Source organism: Geotrypetes seraphini, chromosome 11 (genome assembly GCF_902459505.1).
Source record: "Geotrypetes seraphini chromosome 11, aGeoSer1.1, whole genome shotgun sequence".
Taxonomy (NCBI): Eukaryota; Metazoa; Chordata; class Amphibia; order Gymnophiona; family Dermophiidae; genus Geotrypetes; species Geotrypetes seraphini.
Window position 1 is genome coordinate 93,253,089 of NC_047094.1, and position 20,907 is coordinate 93,273,995.

Here is a 20,907-nt window from a genome sequence, read left to right on the forward strand (position 1 = left end):
GTTGTCCAGTTTACGGGGGGCTCCCGGTACCGTGAGGGGATTTTCCAAGTTTTTGTAGAACGTTTCCCGTAGGATGTCATGCACGGGAAGCTTGAGGAACTCCTTAGGAGGTTGCTCAAAGTCTAAAGCCTCTAGAAAGGCTTGAGACTTTTTTGAGTCAGATTCCAGAGGAAGGGACAGGGCAGCAGACATTTCTCTCAGAAATTTAGAAAATGAGGACTGCTCTGGTTTAGAGGTGGCATCGGGTGCCGATGGTTCCTCATCAGATGAGGAGGGATCCTCCTCGGTACCGAGAGGAGTTTCCTCCCATAAGTCAGGGTCCCTGACTTCTGGCGCATGTCGAGACACCGGGGTGGAGGGCGCGGTATGGCGGGTTTTGGACAAAGACTTTCCAGAGCGCACCGAAACGGTACCAGGGGAGGACGACCGGCGTCTATCTCGGTCCCGAGAAGAATGCCGTACCGCCTGGTGCCGAGGAGGATCCAATGTGGCCTGAGAATGAACCACCGGATCGCCATGAAGTTGTTGGGCCGAAAGGATCGGCATGGATGTGTTCACCGGTACCGAAGGGGTGGACACCGGGGGCTCGGTACGGGGCTCGGGCCGGTCTGGTACCGGAAGGAGCGGTGCCAGGATAGTGGGCAACAGTTGTTCAAGTTGTTTCTTCAACTGCTCTTGGAGTTGAGCCTTTAAAATGGCCGAGATACGGTCATCTAGGGGTGGCATCGGAACCGCTTTCTTTTTCTTCGGTTCCTTAGATGCCGCTCCACGCCCCGGCGATGAGGAGGCCGATGACGAGGCACTCACCGAGATCGGGGCGGAGCGTTTGCGGGACCGGTGCGATGCCGGTAGGGACGGTGTCGCCACCGTAGCTGGAGGGCGCTCGAGGGAAGAGGAAGGCTTCTTAGCCGGCTTACCTGGCGCCAGCGACGCCGATGTGGGGTCGGTCGGTGTCGAGGTCGACGGTGCCGATTTTTGAGGTACCGCCGTTGAAGGTGAGGAGTCCATCGCCGACTCGGTGCCGAAGAGAAGAGTTTGTTGAATTCTTCGGTTTTTAAGAGTTCTCTTTTGAAGAGTGGCACAGCGGGTGCAGGAGTCCGCCCGATGCTCCGGACCCAGACACTGCAAACACCAATTGTGTGGGTCAGTTATGGAGATCGGGCGTGCACACCGCTGGCACTTCTTAAAACCGACCTGCGGGGGCATGAAGGGGAAGATAGCCTCCGCAAAATCGAAGCCCGAGGCCTGTATACTGGCAACAGGCCCCGCCGGGGCAAAAACGAAAGAAAAAAAGGGAAAAAGCAAAGTTTTTTTTTTTTTTTTTTTTGCAAATCAAAGAAAAATAAACCCGAAGGTAAAGAGAGAAAAAATAAGGAAAAAAGCGCGAGCGGGAAGGCAAAAAAGTGGTTTCAACGGCCGTTGAAAAAACACACGCGTCTTCTTCGCTCCGCGGAAACGAAGAAACTGGGGACCACGCACTCCTCCGTCGGGCGGGAAGGCACTCGCGCACGCGCGGTGCGGCCAACTAGAAACTTCTAGTTAAAAAGGTCCGTACCGAGGGCTCCGTCGGTGACGTCACCCATGTGTTAAGAATATGCTGCCTGCTTGTCCTGGGATAAAGAAGCTTACCATACAGGCATCAAATAAAGGACTCAAACTGCACTAACCCTACCAATGAAAAGTTAGCACTTTAAATGTTCTAGAACAGTGTTCTTCAACCACTGGTCCATGGACCAGTGCCGGTCCACAGAAATTTCCTGCCGATCCACAGGGCCAGCACGTTCATCAGGCCCAAAACAGTGTTCTTCAACCGCCTGTCCACGGTGCGATCGATGCGGCATTATCTTCGAGCCAGCTCCCTCTTCCTAACTGATTCAGTGCACAAAGCCACGAGCAGCAGCTCCTACGGGCATCCTGCGCCTGAACCGGAAGCCTTCTCTCTGACATTGCAACGTCAGAGGGAAGGCTTCAAGATGAGGCACGGGACGTGCAAGGTGCAATTAGTACTATTATGGGGGCGGGGTCTGGGGTGGAGATTGGGTAGAGATGAGTGGGGTCTGGCCCATGACTTAGCCGCGGGTTCTTCAACCGCCGATCCACAGACCGATGCCGATCCACAGAATAATTCTTTTATTTCTGCCGGTCCATAGGTGTAAAAAGGTTGAGAAACACTGTTCTAGAACACTAACACACCTCTAGGGATCAAGGAGGGGGGGGTGTTCAAGATGTGGGTTCCCGAGACAGGAACACTGCTTAACCAAAGTTTCCTGTAAAGTGGGGGAAGGTGGGGGACGGGGTGCATTGCTGTTGAATAGTTTCACAGATATCATCTAATGCCTGAGAGATAGTGGCCCACGTTACAGGAGAGTAACGACCAGTATGTGTTGTAGGAGTGCGATCTGCCTGCCATTGCACCTGGTGTGCAACGGGAGGTAGAGAGATAGGGTTAGGGTTAGGGTCACCAAATGAGGTATTTTATTTTTTATTTTTAATGAAGTTTTTAATAGGTATAGGGGCTCTTTTCCAGCTGGAAAAAGCTGGACCACTACCGATTCCCATACAGAACCTATACATCGACTGAATTCCTCATCCATGTTACACAAGGAAAGCAAAAGACATCATTTAACAAAAAAATATGAGCTTATAAACTAGAAACATGGGGCTCCTTTTATGAAGCCGCGCTAGCGGTTTTAATGCACACTAGCAGAAAATCTACCGCCTGCTCAAAAGGAGGCAGTAGCGGCTAGCGCACGCGTGCTATTCTGCACGTTAAGGCCCCAGCATGGCTTTGTAAAAGGAGCCCATAATGTAAACAAAAAGCACAGTTACTTACCGTAACAGGTGTTATCCAGGGACAGCAGGCAGCTTTTCTCACATATGGGTGACGTCATCGATGGAGCCCGGATGCGGACGCCTCGCAAGCAGACTTACTTGAAGAAACTCGAAGTTTCGAGTCGCCCGCACCGCGCTTGCGCGAGTGCCTTCCTGCCCAGTGCAGGGCACGCCTCCTCAGTTCAGATAGCTAGCAGAGAAGCCAACCCAGGGGAGGTGGGTGGGACGTGAGAATAGCTGCTTGCTGTCCCTGGATAACACCTGTTACGGTAAGTAACTGTGTTTTATCCCAGGACAAGCAGGCAGGTATTCTCACATATGGGTGACCTCCAAGCTAACCAGAATGGGATGGTGGGAGCATTGGCAATTTAGGAGAATAAATTTTGTAATACTGTTTGGCCAAACTGTCCATCCCGTCTGGAGAAAGTATCCAGACAACAGTGAGAAGTGAAGGTATGAACCGAGGACCAAGTAGCAGCTCTACAAATTTCCTCAATAGGTGTAGATCTGAGGAAAGCTACTGAAGCTGCCATTGCTCTGACTTTATGAGCTGTGACTTTACTGTGAAGGGGTAATCCAGCCTGGGCATAGCAGAAAGAGATACAAGCCGCCATCCAGTTGGAGATGGTACGCTTAGAAATAGGATGGCCCAACTTATTTGGATAGAAGGAAACAAAAAGTTGAGGAGCAGTTCTATGTGGTTTGGTGCATTCCAAGTAGAAGGCCAAAGCACGTTTACAGTCCAGAGTATGAAGAGCTGATTCTCCAGGATGAGAATGAGGCTTTGGAAAAAAAACACTGGAAGTACGATGGATTGGTTGAGATGAAATTCCAAGATCACTTTAGGTAGGAATTTAGGATGAGTACAAAGAACCACCTTGTCATGATGGAACACAGTGAATGGTGGATCAGTAACTAAAGCTTGCAGTTCACTGACTCTTCGAGCAGAAGTGAGGGCTATGAGAAACACCACTTTCCAAGTGAGATACTTCAGATGAGCCTTATCAATTGGTTCAAATGGAGGCTTCATGAGTTGAGTAAGGACAACATTGAGGTCCCAAACCACAGGAGGTTTGAGAGGAGGTTTAACACTGAAGAGTCCTTTCGTGAATTTGGAAATCACTGGATGAGCAGAGAGGGGTTTCCCTTCAATAGGCTGATGGAAAGCCACAATTGCACTGAGATGGACTCGGATAGATGTAGACTTGAGGCCAGAATTGGATAAGTGCTACAAGTAGTCCAAAACAGAAGATAAGGAGGAATGCTGAGGCTCCGTATGATGAGAAAAACACCACGTAGAAAATCTAGTCCACTTTTGGTGATAGCATTGTCTAGTGGTAGGCTTCCTAGAAGCTTCTAAGACATCTCTTACAGATTGAGAAAACTGAAGAGGAGTTATGTTGTAAAGTACTAAGCTGTCAGGTGTAGAGACTGCAGGTTGGGATGAAGCAGAGATCCTTGACTCTGTGTAAGCAGAGAAGGAAAAACTGGTAGAAGGTATGGCTCCCTGGTGCTGAGTTGAAGTAAAAGGGAGTACCAAGATTGTCGTGGCCACTGAGGAGCGATTAGAATCATGGTGGCATGATCGTTCTTCAACTTGACTAGAGTCTTGAGAATGAGAGGGAATGGAGGGAATGCGTAGAGGAAGAGATTCGTCCATTCCAGAAGAAAAGCATCTGCCTCGAGGGGGTGAGGAGAGTATATCCTGGAGCAGAACTGAGGCAGTTTGAAGTTATAGGGAGCCGCAAAGAAGTCTATCTGAGGGGTTCACCATTGTGAAAAAATTTGATGAAGAGGTGAGGAATGGAGAGTCCATTCATGAGGTTGCAGAAAACGACTCAAGTTGTCCGCCAAGCAATTCTTCGCCCCTTGAATGTAGACAGCTTTGAGGAAGGTGTTGTGGTGGATTGCCCAGTCCCAAACCTTCAGCGCTTCTTGACAAAGGGAGGCAGAGCCGGTCCCTCCTTGTTTGTTGACATAATACATGGCTACTTGGTTGTCTGTCTGGATGAGGACCACTTGGTCATGAAGAAGATGTTGAAAAGCGTTGAGAGCCTTGAAAATAGCTCTGAGTTCCAACAGATTTATGTGACATTGATGATCCATACTGGTCCAGTGGCCTTGAGTACGGAGACCATCTAGATGAGCACCTCAAGCGTAGGTCGAAGAGTCTGTCGTGAGGACCTTCTGATGAGGGGGAGTTTGAAAAAGCAAGCCTCTGGAAAGATTAGAAGAGAGCATCCACCAATGGAGAGACTTCTTGAAGGAAGGAGTGACTGAAATGTGTCGAGAAGGAGGGTTGCAAACTTGCGCCATTGAGATGCCAGGGTCCACTGAAGAATTCTGAGGTGAAGTCTGACAAAAGGAGTCACGTGTACTGTGGAGGCCATATGACCCAGAAATACCATCATGTGTCTCGCTGAGATGGAAGAGCGGGAAGACACTGTATGACAGAGTTGAAGAAGAACTTCCAGACGTTGTTGTGGAAGGAATGCTCTGAGTTGGACAGTGTCCAGAACAGCTCCAATGAATTGTAGAGTCTGTGAGGGCTGAAGTTGAGATTTGGGAAAGTTGATCTCGAATCCCAAACTTTGTAGGAACCAGGTAGTCCGTTGGGTCGCTACAATAACCCCTTGAGATGTGGAATCTTTGATAAGCCAGTCATCGAGGTAGGGAAATACCTGAAGACCATGATTCCGGAGAGCTGCCGCTACCACTTGGTGAACACTCTGGGAGACGAGGCCAGGCTGAAGGGTAGTACTCTGTATTGATAATGCAGATTCCCCACCCAAAATCTGAGGTATTGACGGGAGGCCGGATGAATGGGGATATGAGTGTAGGCCTCCTTGAGATCCAGAGAGCATAACCAGTCGTTCTGCTCGAGAAGGGGATAAAGAGATGCCAGGGACAACATTTAAAACTTTTCTTTGACTAAAAATTTGTTGAGAGCCCTGAGATCCAGAATGGGTCGCAGATCGCCCATCTTCTTCGGAACAAGGAAATAATGGGAGTAAAAACCCCTGTTCTGCTGTTCCAAGGGAACTGGTTCGATGGCATGGAGAGAAAGCAGAGCTTGAGCTTCCTGAAGAAGGGCGGTCTGGGATGGATTGGAAGGATACTCTCTTGAAGGAAGCTCTGGTGGAACTTGAGTGAAATGAAGAGAGTATCCTTCTCTGATGATGGTAAGTACCCAGAGGTCAGATATAATTATTGTCCATCGGTTGTAAAAATGATGGAGACGACTTCCTATAGGGGGAAAAGGAGACAGAGACAGAACGTGGAGGTTATGCTCTGCTGTAAACAGTCAAAAAGGCTGAGAAGCCTTAGATGCTGCAGAAGGTTGGGGTTTCTGTTGCTTCTGAGGTTGCTGTTTTTTCATAGGCGGGCGAGTATAAGGAGCCAGTTTTGGAGCAAAACGCCTTTGATAGATAAGAGCAGGGCGTGCAGGCTTGGCAGGAGCTGGCTTTGGCTTGGGTCTGACTATAGAAGCAAAAGATTTTTCATGGTCAGATAATTTCTTGGTGGCTGCCTCAATGGATTCATCAAAGAGGTCGTTGACCTCACAAGGTCTTGAAGATTAGAGTCCATGTCAATGGTACGAAGCCAGGCAAGACGACGCATAGCTACAGAGCAAGCAGCCGCTTGGGCAGATAACTCGAAGGCATCATAAGATGATTGGAGGAGATGCAGATGTAATTGAGAGAAAGAAGCAATGACTTCCTGAAACTCAGAATGCATTTGGGAATCCAAATAATTCAAAAACTTTGGTAGAAGAGAAAGAAGAAATTCAAAGTAAGTGATGAAATAAAAGTTATAATTGAGGGCTTTAGAGGACATCATAGCATTCTGGTAGATGCAACGTCTGAATTTGTCCATAGTTTTCCCTTCCCTTCCAGGAGGGATGGTGGCGTAAATCTTGGAAGGATGGGACCTTTTCAAGGAGGACTCGACCAGCAGGGATTGATGAGATAACTAAGAATTGTCAAACCCTTTGCGATGCACAGTCTTATATCTAGAGTCCAATTTCCCTGGAACAGCCGGTATGGAAAAGGGTCTGATTCAAAAGAGACTCTGCCGGACGTTGAGGAAGATGCATGACTTCGAGACACTCCTTAGTATACTGGAGCCAGTATCTAATTGAATATCCAAGTCCACAGCCATCTGTCGCAGGAAAGACAAAAAAGATAGCTGATCTGCCAATGCTTTGCCTCGAGAAGGACTCGAGGACGTCGAGGCAGCCTGTGTCGAAGAAGAAGCTTCGGCAGGGAAAAAGGCATCAAAGGAACTTGGTGACTTGGACGAGGCAATCGAGACCGGAACATCCTCGAGGTCCAGCATCGGAGACCTCGAACGAGGAGTCGGTGGTCTGGTCGAGGTTGGAGTAGATCGAGGCTTCGAGAAAGATGGTCTGTCATGAGAAGAAGAACTATGCCTTGAAGGATGCCTCGATGAAGGCCTCGAATGTCGGTGAGAACTGTGTCTGGAACCAGATCGAGGAGATTTCGCTTCGGAGACGTGGGCAGCCGATGCTGATGTATGAATAGGACTAGAGGCTGTAGTTTGAAGCTCCAGAGGCTTGGTGGAGGAACCTCAATGCACTCTCAAAGACTCTGCTCCTTGTATAGAGTGTGAGGATTCTCGTCGAGGCACTCGCAAAGAATCTGCTCCTTGCTTTACGTGCTTGGATGCCAGACCAGACACTCGCACAGACTCTGCTCCCTGCAAAGAGTGTGTAAGTTCAGACTGGGGCAAAGGAAGTGGCTCGACCTCGCAGGAGTCTGCTGAATGCCCAGGCTGGATAAGAGGAAGCAGTTTGGGTCCCATGTTAGTAAGGAACTGAATAAACTGCTTCTCTAACATGGTCTGGAAAGAAGCCGGCAAGGATGGATCTGCGTCTGAAACCGGACCACCTGCTTTGGCTGGAGGATCCTTCGAGGTAGTGTGAGTGCGCTTCGACTTGGGAGTCTTAGACACTTTAATCACCGGCGGAACCGACTGCTGTTATCTGACCTGAGGAAACAGGGGAAGATACAGCAGATGACGTTGAAGCAAGAGCCACTGCAAACGACGAAGGTCTGATAAGGCTCTAGGTGGAAGCAGTAGGCGCAGAAGGAGCCTCGATGGAAGTCGAGGCCAAAGACGCCTTCGAAGTCGAGGGATCAGTAGGAGACTCCATCTCGAAGAGCTTGTCCACCAAAATGCAATGATGCTTGAAAGCACTAGGCTGAAGTGTTTTTGCAAGGGGCAGGCACAACCTAGGATGATGTTTTGGCCCAAGGCACTTGAGGCAGCGTCCGTGAGAGTCCGTAAGAGAGATCATGCGCTGACACTTGCTACACCTCTTGAAGCCCATAGCAGGCCGGGACATAGACGGAAAAATAGCCGCCGCAAAGTCGCGGCTTGTCCCAGAAAACGAATGGAAGAATAAAATTTTTTTTTTTTAACTAAAATAAAAGAAATAAAATAAAACAGCGATTCGTGAGGAAAAAAACACAAACCGCGGTTGAGAGAAGCACAAAGTGAACAAAGTTAAACACAAGAGAGTCAAAGACGGACTTCTCGGCTCTTCAGAAAACTGAGAACTGAGGAGACGCGCCCTGCGCTGGGCGGGAAGGCACTCGCGCCTGCGCAGTGCGGGCGACTCGAAACTTCGAGTTTCTTCAAGCAAGTCTGCTTGCGAGGCGTCCGCATCCAGGCTCCGTCGATGACATCACCCATATGTGAGAATATCTGCCTGCTTGTCCTGGGATAAAAAGTAAAATGGAAAACAAAATAAAACCAGAATCTGAGCATTGAAATCCCAGAGAAACAGAGATGCATTTCTTTAAGAACAGAACAAAATACAAGACGTGCACATTTTTAAAGCTGATGTTATACTTCCTTAAATATCAAAAACAAATTTGTATGCTTGGTTTTGACCATTTTATTTTTCAAACTGCGTTGGTTCTAGTCTCTTTACTACTTCCTTTAGTTGCTTTTCTTCAAGTCCCTTTTCAAGATTTTATTTCTCTTCCTTCACTGTCCCTTCTTCCTTATGCCTAGCACTGACACTGATCCTTCCATTTCATTTTGGTCGCCATATCTCCTCCACTCTACAAGCCTTCATCTTCCTTTTACCTACTTCTGCGCTTTCCATTTCCTAAACTTTCTTCCCTTCTCCTCTCCTCTCATTTTTTCTCCAATCTCCTATTCCATGAATTTCATTCACTTTTTTTTGTTTGTTTTCTATCCTGTTCTCCCCTTTCCAGCACCCTCATTTCCAGCTCCTGTATTATTCATCTCCCAGGCCTTATCAAGCTCCATCTCTCATCTCCTCCCTGTTATTCATTCCCCCACCACCCCATCTTCAGTTCCTTTCTTATGTCTTACTATCTTATTCAGGTTAAATGTCACCTTTTACCTCACCTATTTCTACCTTCTTTCACCTATGTCAGGGATAGCCAATTCCAGTCCTCGAGAGCCGAAGCCAGATCAGGTTTTCAGGATATCCACAATAAATATGCACGAGATAGATTTGCATCTCAAGGAGGCAGTGCATGCAAATCCATCTCATACATATTCATGGTGGAGATCCTGAAAACCTGACCTGGCTTCAGCTCTCGAGGACCGTAATTGCCTACCCCTGCACTAGACTGACATTTAACACTAGCAGAACACAAGAACTTAATGGTACAAAAATGCTTTTTTACATTGTGCAAATTAAGAACCATTAAAAAATATTTTGATCCTTTATCGTTCAGACTATTGGTGCAGGCATTAGTTTTATCTATTTTAGACTATTATAACATCATCTATTTAGGAGCACCCAAAAAAATTATAAGGAAATTAAGGATAATTCAGAATACAGCTGTTCGATTGATTTTTGGTTTAAAAAAGAATGACCATATTAGTCCATATTATCGTTTACTTCATTGGCTGCTTTTGGAGGCAAGAGTATTATTCAAATTTTCCTATATCTGCTTTAAGCTGATATCGGGATTGTCTCCAGCTTACCTTTTTCCTCATTTTGTGTTGCATAGACCAGGGGTAGGCAATTCTGGTCCTCGAGAGCCGCAGCCAGGTCAGGTTTTCAGGATATCCACAATGAATATGTACGAGATGGATTTGCATGCACTGCCTCCTTGAGATGCAAATCTATCTCATGCATATTTATTGTGGATATCCTGGAAACCTAACCTGGCTCCGGCTTTCGAGGACCAGAATTGCCTACCCCTGACCTAGGTCATCGTTTATCCCTCAAACACTCTGTAGCCCTCTTTTCCCCTTTCAACAGCAGCCACTGTACCTACCTCTTCTCCCATATTTCCTTTTCCACTTCCCCAACATTCACTCATTTCTAATATTTTTCAACCCTATCTTCCCTAATACCTTTACCCCAACATCCATCTGTACCTCTCCATCTTCATCTCCTCCTGCATATGTCCAAGTTTCTTTCCCCTAACAATCTATGTCTTTCTCCTCATCCTCTTTCCACCAATGCCCATCCCCTATATAAAGCCTATGTCCAAACCGCTCCTTCATTAGCTCCCAGTCCCAGCATTAGACTGGCTTCTTCAGCCTCTTCTCCTATCTGTCTAGCACCACTTAAATCTACTGCAGAGAAGAGAGCTCCTTTCTTAGCTCAAGCCAATCTAGCCACCAGGCAGAATTGAAAGTACAGGACAAATACTTCCAGTTCCAGACTGTACAAGAAACAGAAATTAGACTCTCTCCAATTTTAGTGAGAAGCCAGTAGCTAGAGAGAATAAAGGAGCAACCTCCCCACTCTATAGCTGATTTAGTGGTACCAGACCAAGCAGGAGTAGAACGGAACAGCTGGCACAAGTATGATGGAACCGATGGACTGGTGCACAACAACAATAAGAAAAGGGTGGCCCATCACAAACAATGATATTCACCACCACAATGACTACTAAAGACAACGTGTGAGATTTTCTACTGGTGCATCCAGGGTACAAAATTTGGAAAGATCTGCATGTTTTGCTTTCTAAATGCTGCAGAAATTCTGTGGCAATGGCTCTCAACCTTTTTCCATTTAAGACACACCAGATATGACATGTCACATATATGAGTATCGTCTATGACCCTCAGGGACTTTTGGTTCAACACAATGTAGCAGTTCTTATGAGTTAAATGTAACCATGCTCTGCATTCACAAAAAAAGTCCAACCTCTCCCCAGATGCAGACCATAACTAGGACATTTCTCTATAGAGGTCACAATCTATTCTGATTCTCTCGTCATCGGACTAATAGCAACAAAAATCTCTCAACCAGGCACAATGAAATGCAAAACCTGAAGAAAATCCAAACTAAATACATTTAGCAAATATAATCATACAGCAGTAGCACTAATGTTATGGTTCCAACAGCAACAACCCTGCCTATTACTCCTGGGGGAATTTGATGCAAAATGAAAAATTCTGCACAAAAATTTTGGAAATTCTGAGCACAGTATTTTAAAATTCAACATCTTTATTTGTAACTTTTTGTGCAGAATTTCTCCAATCATAAGGCCTAACTACTCCTACAGCTTCTTCCTTAACCAGTAATATTGCTCTCCAGATTCCTATTTGCCCTGTTCTCTCTCACTCCAAATTAACTTCAGGTTCCACCCTCCCCACTCTGATTTAACTTGAACCCTTTCCTTTCCGCGGCTTTCTCTGCCCCCTAGTTCTTTCTCTCCTCTTAGCCCCCATCCCCTGTTTCTCTGTATTTTTTCTCTCCTTGCCTCCACATTACCGTGTTTTCCTCCTGGAAAATGTAGCATAAGAAAGAAACAAGCAGCTGCATATCAGACCACTTCATCCTCCTCTGCTGGCCTGGGCCTACTGCTTATTTGAACCATGCGGGACTCTGTACAGTAATTGGGCCCCACACCAGCACAGTATGAGGAAGAGGAAGTAGTCTGTTGCAGTCATTTGTTTCTTCTTTATGCCACATGATCCGGATGACAGGGTATGCCTGGTGCTGGAGGGGGAGATTTGTAAATTATGAGCAGTCTGTGGATATGTGCCACAAGGGAAGGGTGATCAGAAATGTGGTGCAGAATTTCTCCAGCTGTAACCTATGAATAGACAGCACTACAAATATTACACTAGGCCCCAAAATACCAAAAAAACACCTACTACATGTAAAATAGAACAAGTGGGACTGCTACAGATCTCAAACAGAGAAACTTTATGCAAATAAATATCACACCTCAGTTACAAGCAAAATACAGACAGACTCTCACCAAATACAGAACAAGGGATCCAAAATTAGAGATGGAAATATGATGACAAAACTTCTTGGGGTTCCCAATTCAGTTTAAGTTCAACTTATACTGCAACACTGGAGAAACAAAAACAAATGTACTGTATTTCTATTTGTACTAAGAGAAAAGAAAGACATCTGCAACGCAAACGAGTATTTCCTAAAGCGAACATATTCTAGTTAATAAATTAAAAATAAAACACTTTCATATCTTTATGTGTCTGGGCATTTTATTTTTCCATCCAGTTTCTCTTTTCTGCTTTCCTGTCTTCTGCTAATTCTGTCTCCAGCAGCCACTGCCCATTTGTTATTCATCTTCTTTCCTCCTGTCTTGTTCAATATGTCAGCCACAGGTGTAGTAAGAAAATGGATCTGTCTGAATGCACTTGCCTCAGTTTTATTTTTCTGCCTCTTACATTCCCTCCCCCCCTTTTCTTCTGTAACATTCCCCTCACGCATTTGTAATTTGCTGAATGTCCAGCCTTCTTTCGATGTGAACCGCCTAGAAGTCGTCTGACGATGGCGGTATAGAAAAAAATTAAGTTATTATTATTATTATATCCACTCAAATATCACACTCTTACTCTACTCCTTTTCATTTTTCATCTACCTATCAACTTTCTATCACCATCTCTCATTTCCTAACTTTTATTTGCTACTTATTACCACATGTCTACCCTCTGCACTCACTATCCTACTGTTACTCATCTCCTCTACAACTCTCCTATGGTCTCTCCCACACAGATCCATCATTTCTAGTATCTCCCCTATATATCCCTTGCTCCACCTTTGTAGCTCAATATCTCCTCTCTCTCTTTCTCTCCCCCCCAAACATATTTGAAGCCTGATCCTCCCCCCACATCCAACATCTCTCCTTCCTGCCTTTCTGCTCCCCCCTCTCCCGAGTACGACATCTCTCCTTACCTCTCTTTGCTGTTGTATGAGCATTTAACACTAGCGCTGAGTGAGTCTGTTGCCCTGACATAGCTATACAGCGAAACACCAGCTAGCTATCGTCAGCAAGAGTAGACCAAGGCAGAGACAGCACAAACAACATTGACAATATCAGCGTCCAGAGCAAGATAAGTCTTGTAATTTAGTTGCTATTTTAAGTATGCACAGCAAGTATAATAAGTAAATGACTTTAGGTGGTAATTTTGTTAATGTGCATGATTGCTGAAATATATGCAAACTTGCTTGGACTGGAGGTTTTTTGAGCCAATGAGGTTGTTTCCCTTTCCAGTATGTCTGCTTACTTTGTACTTGTGGCATACGGGGATCTGAGGCTCTTTTCCTCCTTTAATTGAAATAGAATTTTTTTTTTTTTTAAGCAATCAATAGTGAAACGAAGATTCTTCACATTTTGAAGTTGTTTTATACAAGAGAGGTATTAGTGGTAAATAGTGGGGTTCCCCGGGGTCTGTGCTGGGACCACTGTTTTTTAACATTTATCAGTGATCTAGAGATGGGAATAGCTAGCAAGATAATTAAATTTGCTGATGACACAAAGTTGTTAAATCACAAGAAGATTGTGAAAAATTGCAAGAGGACCTTGCGAGACTGGAAGACTGGGCATCAAAATGGCAGATGACGTTTAATGTGAGCAAGTGCAAAGTGATGCATTTGGGAAAGAGGAACCTGAACTATAGCTATGTTAGTGTTAGGAGTCACTGTCCAGGAAAAGAATCTAGGTGTCATTGTTGAGGATATGTTAATACCCTTAGCTCAATGTGCTGCTAAGAAAGCAAATAGAATGTTAGGTATTATCAGGAAAGGCATAGAAAACAAAGATAAAAATGTTAAAATGCCCTTGAATTGCTCTATGGTACGGTTGCACCTTGAATATTGTGTGCAGTTCTGGTTACCATATCTCAAAAAAGATGTAGCAGAATTAGAAAAGGTACAGAGAAAGGTGACAAAAATGATAAAAGGGATGGGATGACTTTCTTATGAGGAAAGGCTAAGTGGCTAGAGTTCATCAGCTTGGAGAAGAGACGGCTCAGGGGTGATATGATAAGAGGTCTATAAAATAATGAGTGGAGTGAAAAGGGTAGATGTGAATCACTTGTTCACTCTTTCCAAAAATACTAGGACTAGGGGACATGCGATGAAGCTACTAAGTAGTAAATTTAAAATTCATTGCCGGATAATGTGGTGAAATCAGTTAGCTTAGCGGGGTTTAAAAAAGGTTTGGATAATTTCCTAAAAGAGAAGTCCTTGGGCCATTATTGAGATGGCTTGGGGAAATCCACTGCTTATTCCTAGAATAAGCAGCATAGAATCTGTTTTTATTAAGTTTTACTATTTGGGATCTAGCTAGGTACTTCGGACCAGGATTAACTACTGTTGGAAACAGGATACTGGGCTCGATGGACCTTCAGTCAGTCCCAGTATGGCAATTCTTATATTCTTATGTTATGAAATGACTCCTATATGTCAATGTCTCAGAGTTAAATCTCTGCCAGGGGCAGTGGAAAAGATAAAGTTAACACCACCACAAAGTCACACTGTGTGAGGGATAAGACGTGTTAGTTGTTTTGTAGTGGCAGAGCTAAGATATGGTACGGAGGTACAGAGCATGCAAGAGCTAGTCTGTATAGTAATCAGGCCCTCAATTTATCAACTTTCTATAACTGCCTGAAGAGATGTATATTGTGAATAGTCTGTTCTCAGTTTACAACAGCATGCATTTAAATGTCATTTTCATTTCTTCAAATTAGATGTCATAATTCAGTGATAGCAGGATTTTAACCGTGAAGGTTTAAAGGTTCGCCATCCTCTCTCTGCTTTAGGCTATCTTCCTGAACCTACTGTAGGCTTTCTGGGTTTTATCAATTTGTATTATTGTTGATGGACTGTTAGCCACTCTTACATTCTTTGAAAGGCAGCATTTTATATTGTTAAATAAATTCTAGTAGTGGTGTACAGAAAATTACAAGAAAATGTATCATCTGGGCCACCCCAAAGAGCAGAAACACAAACTTATAGGTCATTACTCACAAACCAAAGTTCCAGCATAAGCTGTTACCATAAAGAGAAGGTAGCCAGATCATATTCCCACATATTTTATCCACTTAAAATAACATTCCAACTGGTATCATAGTATTGTCAGCATAGCTATTGCTAGCAATCAACATTTTTGGTTGCCCTAACCAATGTCAGCAAAGGCCTATGGGAAATTATATCAATCTGACTCTGGAATGTGGATGCAGATAGATCCTAAAGGCTCATGCACAGAATTCACATACAGAAAGCATCCAGGCAGACTGTTACAAACTATGGAGTTCAGTAAAGTTCAGCAGCTTGTGAAATGTCTCGTTCCCCATACCAAGAGGTTGTGGACGCACAGCATATGAAATAAAGTCTGGAATGTCCATAGGATCATTAGTTATCAGAGGTGTGGAGAAGGTTGTCCCATTAATGCTGATGGAGGACAGAGGTGAATGACTCCAGTAAATAGGTTGAACTGTACAGCAAAGCGTTCTTAGGAAGATGGCTGTCATGAATCCGGGGATCCAACCAACAGGAAACATTTTGTGGAAAGAATAGGTGAAAACAAAAATATGGAGTTCAGTAAAGTTCAGCAGCTTGTGAAATGTCTCGATTCTCCTCCCCCCCACCCCCCCATTCTTGGTATGGGGAACGAGACATTTCACCAACTGCTGAACTTTACTGAACTCCATATGCTGTATCTTTCCAGATTTCTTACATTATAACACATTTGTGAAAAAGTTTATTTAAACCTATGAATTGATTGCATGCAGAATGCTCCAAACAAGCAACAGTAGTTAAAACTTGTTAACTAAGGAGTGGCCACATTCCATGGTAGGAGATTGATGCACTTTCCTCCTAGCTTTTCAGGAGCTTCCAAGAAATAGGGTGGGAACCGTTGCTTAAGGGACAATTTTTACCATAAAGCACACATCTTAGGAGCACCATTTGTAACATAAGGTTGTGGATGCTAAAAGGATCCTGCTATGCTGTAGTTGAAATATAAGATATTAGTTTTGCCTTTTATATCAGACACAGAGAACACAACGGAAGTTACCATGTGACTTACCAAGTTCATCTACACCAGTGGTCTCAAACTCGCGGCCCAGGGGCCACATGTGGCCCATCAGGTACTATTTTGAGGCCCTCGGTATGTTTATTATAATCACAAAAGTAAAATAAAACAGTTTCTTGATCATATGTCTCTTTAGCTATAACTTACAATATTATTATTAAGACTTAGCCCAAAGGAAAAATTTATAAACTATAAAGAGTTTTACCTCATGCAAAATTGTCATTTCTTTAATAAGACATTAACTATTTTTTTCTGAGGCCCTCCTAGTACCTACAAAGCCAAAATGTGGCCCTGCAAAGAGTTTTGAGTTTGAGACCACTGATCTACACCAACTGTTCATTTCTAAAAATCTTTCCTCATTTCTATCTAGAACATTGGCATTAGCATACACCCAGTTTTATTTTACAATTACAGCAATTATACCATTTTCACCTTAAGAAATAAAGCTGGTGTTACAGATGTTGGTGTGAACACATCCAGTAATTTCTGAATGTCAAATGCAAAAAAAAAAAATGGCAGTCCATGTGAGCTGAATCAGTTAACGACTGAACTGGTACCAGTGGAGCCTGTCAAATCAAGAATTCTACCTGAAGAATATATGGTGCAAAGGGTGTTAACCTTATAGAGAAAAGGAAGGATGTTACAGGAGCTAAGCCGGCTCCATGCTATAAATACAATTCAGTCATTATGCATCTCTTACCTGTGACGGCATCATAAAACTCTTCTTCACTGTTCATTCTTCAGTAGAAACTTTTTCACTCCCAATCTGGTTCTTCTAGATCATTGTTCTTAAATATTTTGTTATTGGAGCACTTTAATTTGCTGCGTAAAATAATTGGTAAATAAATGCCTAGGACCTGAAAAGGAAAAAATGGAACCAAATGTATTTGCTAGCAATACAAGCAATGAATAGTAATTCAGTATAGTATAGAATAGTGTTTCTCAAATCAAAAAGCTTTAGAACAGTGTTCTTCAACCTTTTTACACCTATGGACCGGCGGAAATAAAATAATTATTTTGTGGACTGGCAAACTACTAGGACTGAAATTTTAAAACCCCGTTTCCGCAAGCTCGGTCCCCGCAAACCATCTGATCCCATCTGCACAAGCCTCAGTTATAATTTTATATTTATTGTATTTTATTAAAGTATAAAAAGAAACAATATTCTGTACAATTGTCATTTTATAAATACAAACAATACAAAGAGCATTGATCAACAAAACCCCTGTCTCTCCTCCCCTTCACATATATCCCCTCTACTATCAAGAAAACTGAATAAGCCAAATTATTACAGAATGCTACACAGAAATATCATGCTAACAGAATACCGCAGTCACACATGACAGGAATAGTGTTAGAGGAGTGCAACTAGGACAACTGCCCCCTGGTCAGAGAGAACCCTAAGCCAGCTGGAAGCTAAAGAAGCACTGCCTGGTAGTGCTGCCCGATTCCCAGCTGGAAGCTAAAGAAGCACTGCCTGGTAGTGCTGCCCGGTTCAGGAAAAAATATTTCAATTCGATTCAGCCTATTGAATCGATTTTTCGATTTGATTTTCCTGCACAATTGGGTGTTTTTTTCCAAACATCCTGTTGAGTTTATTTTATAGCCTCTTCACCCTCTTTGCCCTCTCCTACCCACACTGGTGCTGTGGTAAAAACAAACAAAAAAGACTTTTCCTCTCTCTGTTAAATCCTAGCTCAGCTCTGGCAGGATACAAATTTCAAATCTGACACATTATAATCACAAAACAGAAAATAAAATTATTTTTTTTTACCTTTTGTTGTCTGGTCATTTTTCAAATCATGTTGGTCCCAGGCTCTGCAACAATCTTCTTCTCATAACTTGCTTGCCAGGGTCTCTTGCCCAGATCCACCATCTCATCTTTTCTCAACTACCCTGTCATCCAGCATCTCTCCCTCCTTCCCCACCAGCTCTCCCTTTCTCTTTCTAACTACCCTCCTATCCAGTATCTCTATCCCCCCACCATCTCTTGTGTCTAACTTCTCTTCCTTTCTGTTCCTTCCCTCCCCAAATCCAATTGTCCACCATCTCTCTCCCTCTCCTGTTTTTAGATCCTTATTTTTTCTATCCTTCCCCCCATCTCCCCTCTCCATGATCTCCCACAAGTCCATCTTCCCTCCTCCACCAAGTTCAATTCTCCCATCTATCTTCTCCCCATCTCTCCCTTCAGTCCACCAACTCCCCCGTCTCCCCTCTCCCTCCATCTTCCTTTTTTATGGTGAGAATTCCCTCTTCAGCATGACTTAACCTCCAAGGATTATCTTCCAAAGCAAAGCAACTATTCACAAATGTTGGAAGGAGTGACGTCTGCATCGAGTTAGCTATTGATGTCAGAAAAATGGTCATCTTAATCAGAGAGCTCCAAGAAATGAGCAACCAACTGAGATATCCTCAATGAACAATTGAGCTTCCATGAATAGGGGAATATACATTCATTATCATCTTCATTATCACTCTTTCCACTGCCATATAGTTTAGCATATAGTTTCCAGATTTCTCCATCATTTGTCTCTCTAGCAGTCAATCTTTCAAACAACTCCTGCAGTTTCCCCTTCAAACTTGTTGCCAATTCTCCCTTTCAATCAACTATTCCATCCACCACTGCCTTCATCAGAATATCTTTCTATTTGTCTTGTAAATCCATAAGTCGGTGATAAGCTTTAATAGCTTCTGAAAACTCTTCTATATCAGTACTTGTAAGAATGTAGTTTCTCCAAATCTGCCAGTGCTCATAGTTGCATTTGATGGCTTCTTGCAAAGTTTGGAAAGCTTAAACTACCTTTATTTTGACGTCATTGTACAACGCGCTGCCGGTGGCGGTAGCGATCCACTCCTGCCTCTACTCTTTGTGTCTTCTTTCCACTGCAGCCCACCCTCAGTGAAAACTTCCCGTTTCCGCTTGGGCGGCCAAATGGAGAAGAGGGCCAGAGTAACAGCAGGGTAATGAATTGCATTCACTACCGCAGCTTTTGCCTGGCCAGGGTGGAGAAGAGAAATACTTGCCGGGAGGGAGAGAGTCTTGCTGCCGCCAATCTGCACCAGAGACCCGTTCGGGCTTTCCCTCTGCCACCGGAGTCCTTGCTTCGATGTAACTTCCAGTTTTGCAAAACTGGAAGTTACACCAGAAGCAAGGATTCCGGTGGCAGATGGAAAGCCTGAACGGGTCTCTAACAAGGGGGCTGACGAATTGGTAAGTACGATTTTCTAAAAAAACAAATCAATTCGAATTGATTCACCCAAAGTGAATCGGAGAATCGAATTGCGAATCAGGCAGCACTACTGCCTGGGCTTTGCAGTCCCCAGTTATGTCTAACACCAGCTCTAGCAGGATATATATTTCAAATCTGATATATTCTAATCACATAATAGAAATAAAATTATTTTTTCTACCTTTTGTTGTCTCTGGTTTCTGTTTTCACCTTCTTTTCACTCCCTTCCAGCGTCTGTCCCTTCCATCCACTGTCTGCCCTCTCCCCCTTCCATCCACTGTCTTCTTTCTATGCCCCTCTCTCCTTTCCATCCAGCCTGTGCCCCCTCTCTCCTTTTTACATGATTCATTCCAGCTTCACTGCTCTCTTCATTTCTATCTCTCCTACACTAGATCTAGCATCTCTGTCCCTCTCTGCTTATTTCTCTGCTGACCCCCTTCCCATCATCAATCTCTCTACTTTCGCATTCCTATCTCTCCCCTTCTCCTCCTCTAATCTCCCTGCCAGCTGTTTCCTTCCTTTTTTCCTTCTCCCTTCCCTCCTCCTTCTGTCCAGCAGTAACTCTCTTTCCTTCCCTTTCCCTCCTCCCCTCCCAGTAGCATCTCTCCTTCTCCCTTCCTCCAGGTCCAGTAGCAGCTGTCCCTTTATTTTCCCTTGTCCAGCAGCTTCCCAGACTCCTTGCCTTCCTCCCCTCCCAGCAGCATCTCTCCTCCTCCTTCCCTCCAGGTCCAGTAGCAGCTGTCCCTTTTTTTTTCCCTTGTCCAGCAGTGGCTTTCTCCCATCCCAGCAGCTCTCCGTGCTTGCCAGTGCAGCAATTCACTAAGGCAGCCTTGGGTCCTTTGATGAGTCGCGCCGCCTCTGAGAAAAGAGGAAGTTGCATCATCAGAGGCGGCCATGACTCAGCAAAAGCCCCAAGGCTGCCTTAGTGAATTGCTGCGCTGGCAAGTACCGAGAGCTGCTGGAAGGGGAGAAAGCCACTGTTGGAGGCTCCCCATGATCTCGCTGGCCCTGTGCGAACCGGCAGGAAATTGCAGCTTAATCTCGCCAGCCCTGTGCGGACCGGCAGGAATTTTCTACGGACCAGTGGTTGAAGAACACTGCTTTAGAATATAACAATAGCATACTATGAGGCCTGATGCCCCCTCCCCCTACAAAAAAAAAATCATAAAAATGGATGTGTTGAGCTGCATTCAAAGCCTACTTTTAGCAACTAGAGTGTCAGATCCTAAGCAAATCCCACTAGCACAGCCCTAGAAGTAAGACTATAAGAACATAAGAATAGCTTTACTAGGTCAGACCAAAGGTCCAACAAGTCCAGTAGCTCATTCTCACAGTGGTCAATCCAGGTCACTAGTACCTGGCCAAAACCCAAAGAGGAAATAGGCAAACCTGCTTTAATAGGAAAGAAGTGGTGAAATCTTTAACCTACTACTGTTTATCAATTCTAAAGCACTGAAAAGCCTACGCAGCACTGTACATTTGCATTTAACAAGTAATAGACGGCTCCTGCTCAGAAGAGCTTCCAA

General features: G+C 44.4%; 1 protein-coding gene across 6 annotated transcripts in view; it reads right to left on the reverse strand.

The window, feature by feature from the left end:
• The window catches only part of OSBPL2 (oxysterol binding protein like 2), a 198,932-nt gene that overhangs the window by 87,925 nt on the left and 90,100 nt on the right, over positions 1 to 20,907 (reverse strand). For 5 of the 6 annotated variants that reach the window (XM_033914054.1, XM_033914059.1, XM_033914057.1 and 2 more), the window contains one exon: positions 16,852 to 17,008. In XM_033914054.1, the coding sequence (XP_033769945.1) occupies positions 16,852 to 16,888 (37 nt within the window). In that variant the 5' untranslated portion in view covers positions 16,889 to 17,008. Of the gene's footprint in view, positions 1 to 12,065; positions 12,164 to 16,851; positions 17,009 to 20,907 lie in introns of all 6 variants that reach the window. The other variant, XM_033914060.1, reaches the window with a different exon arrangement.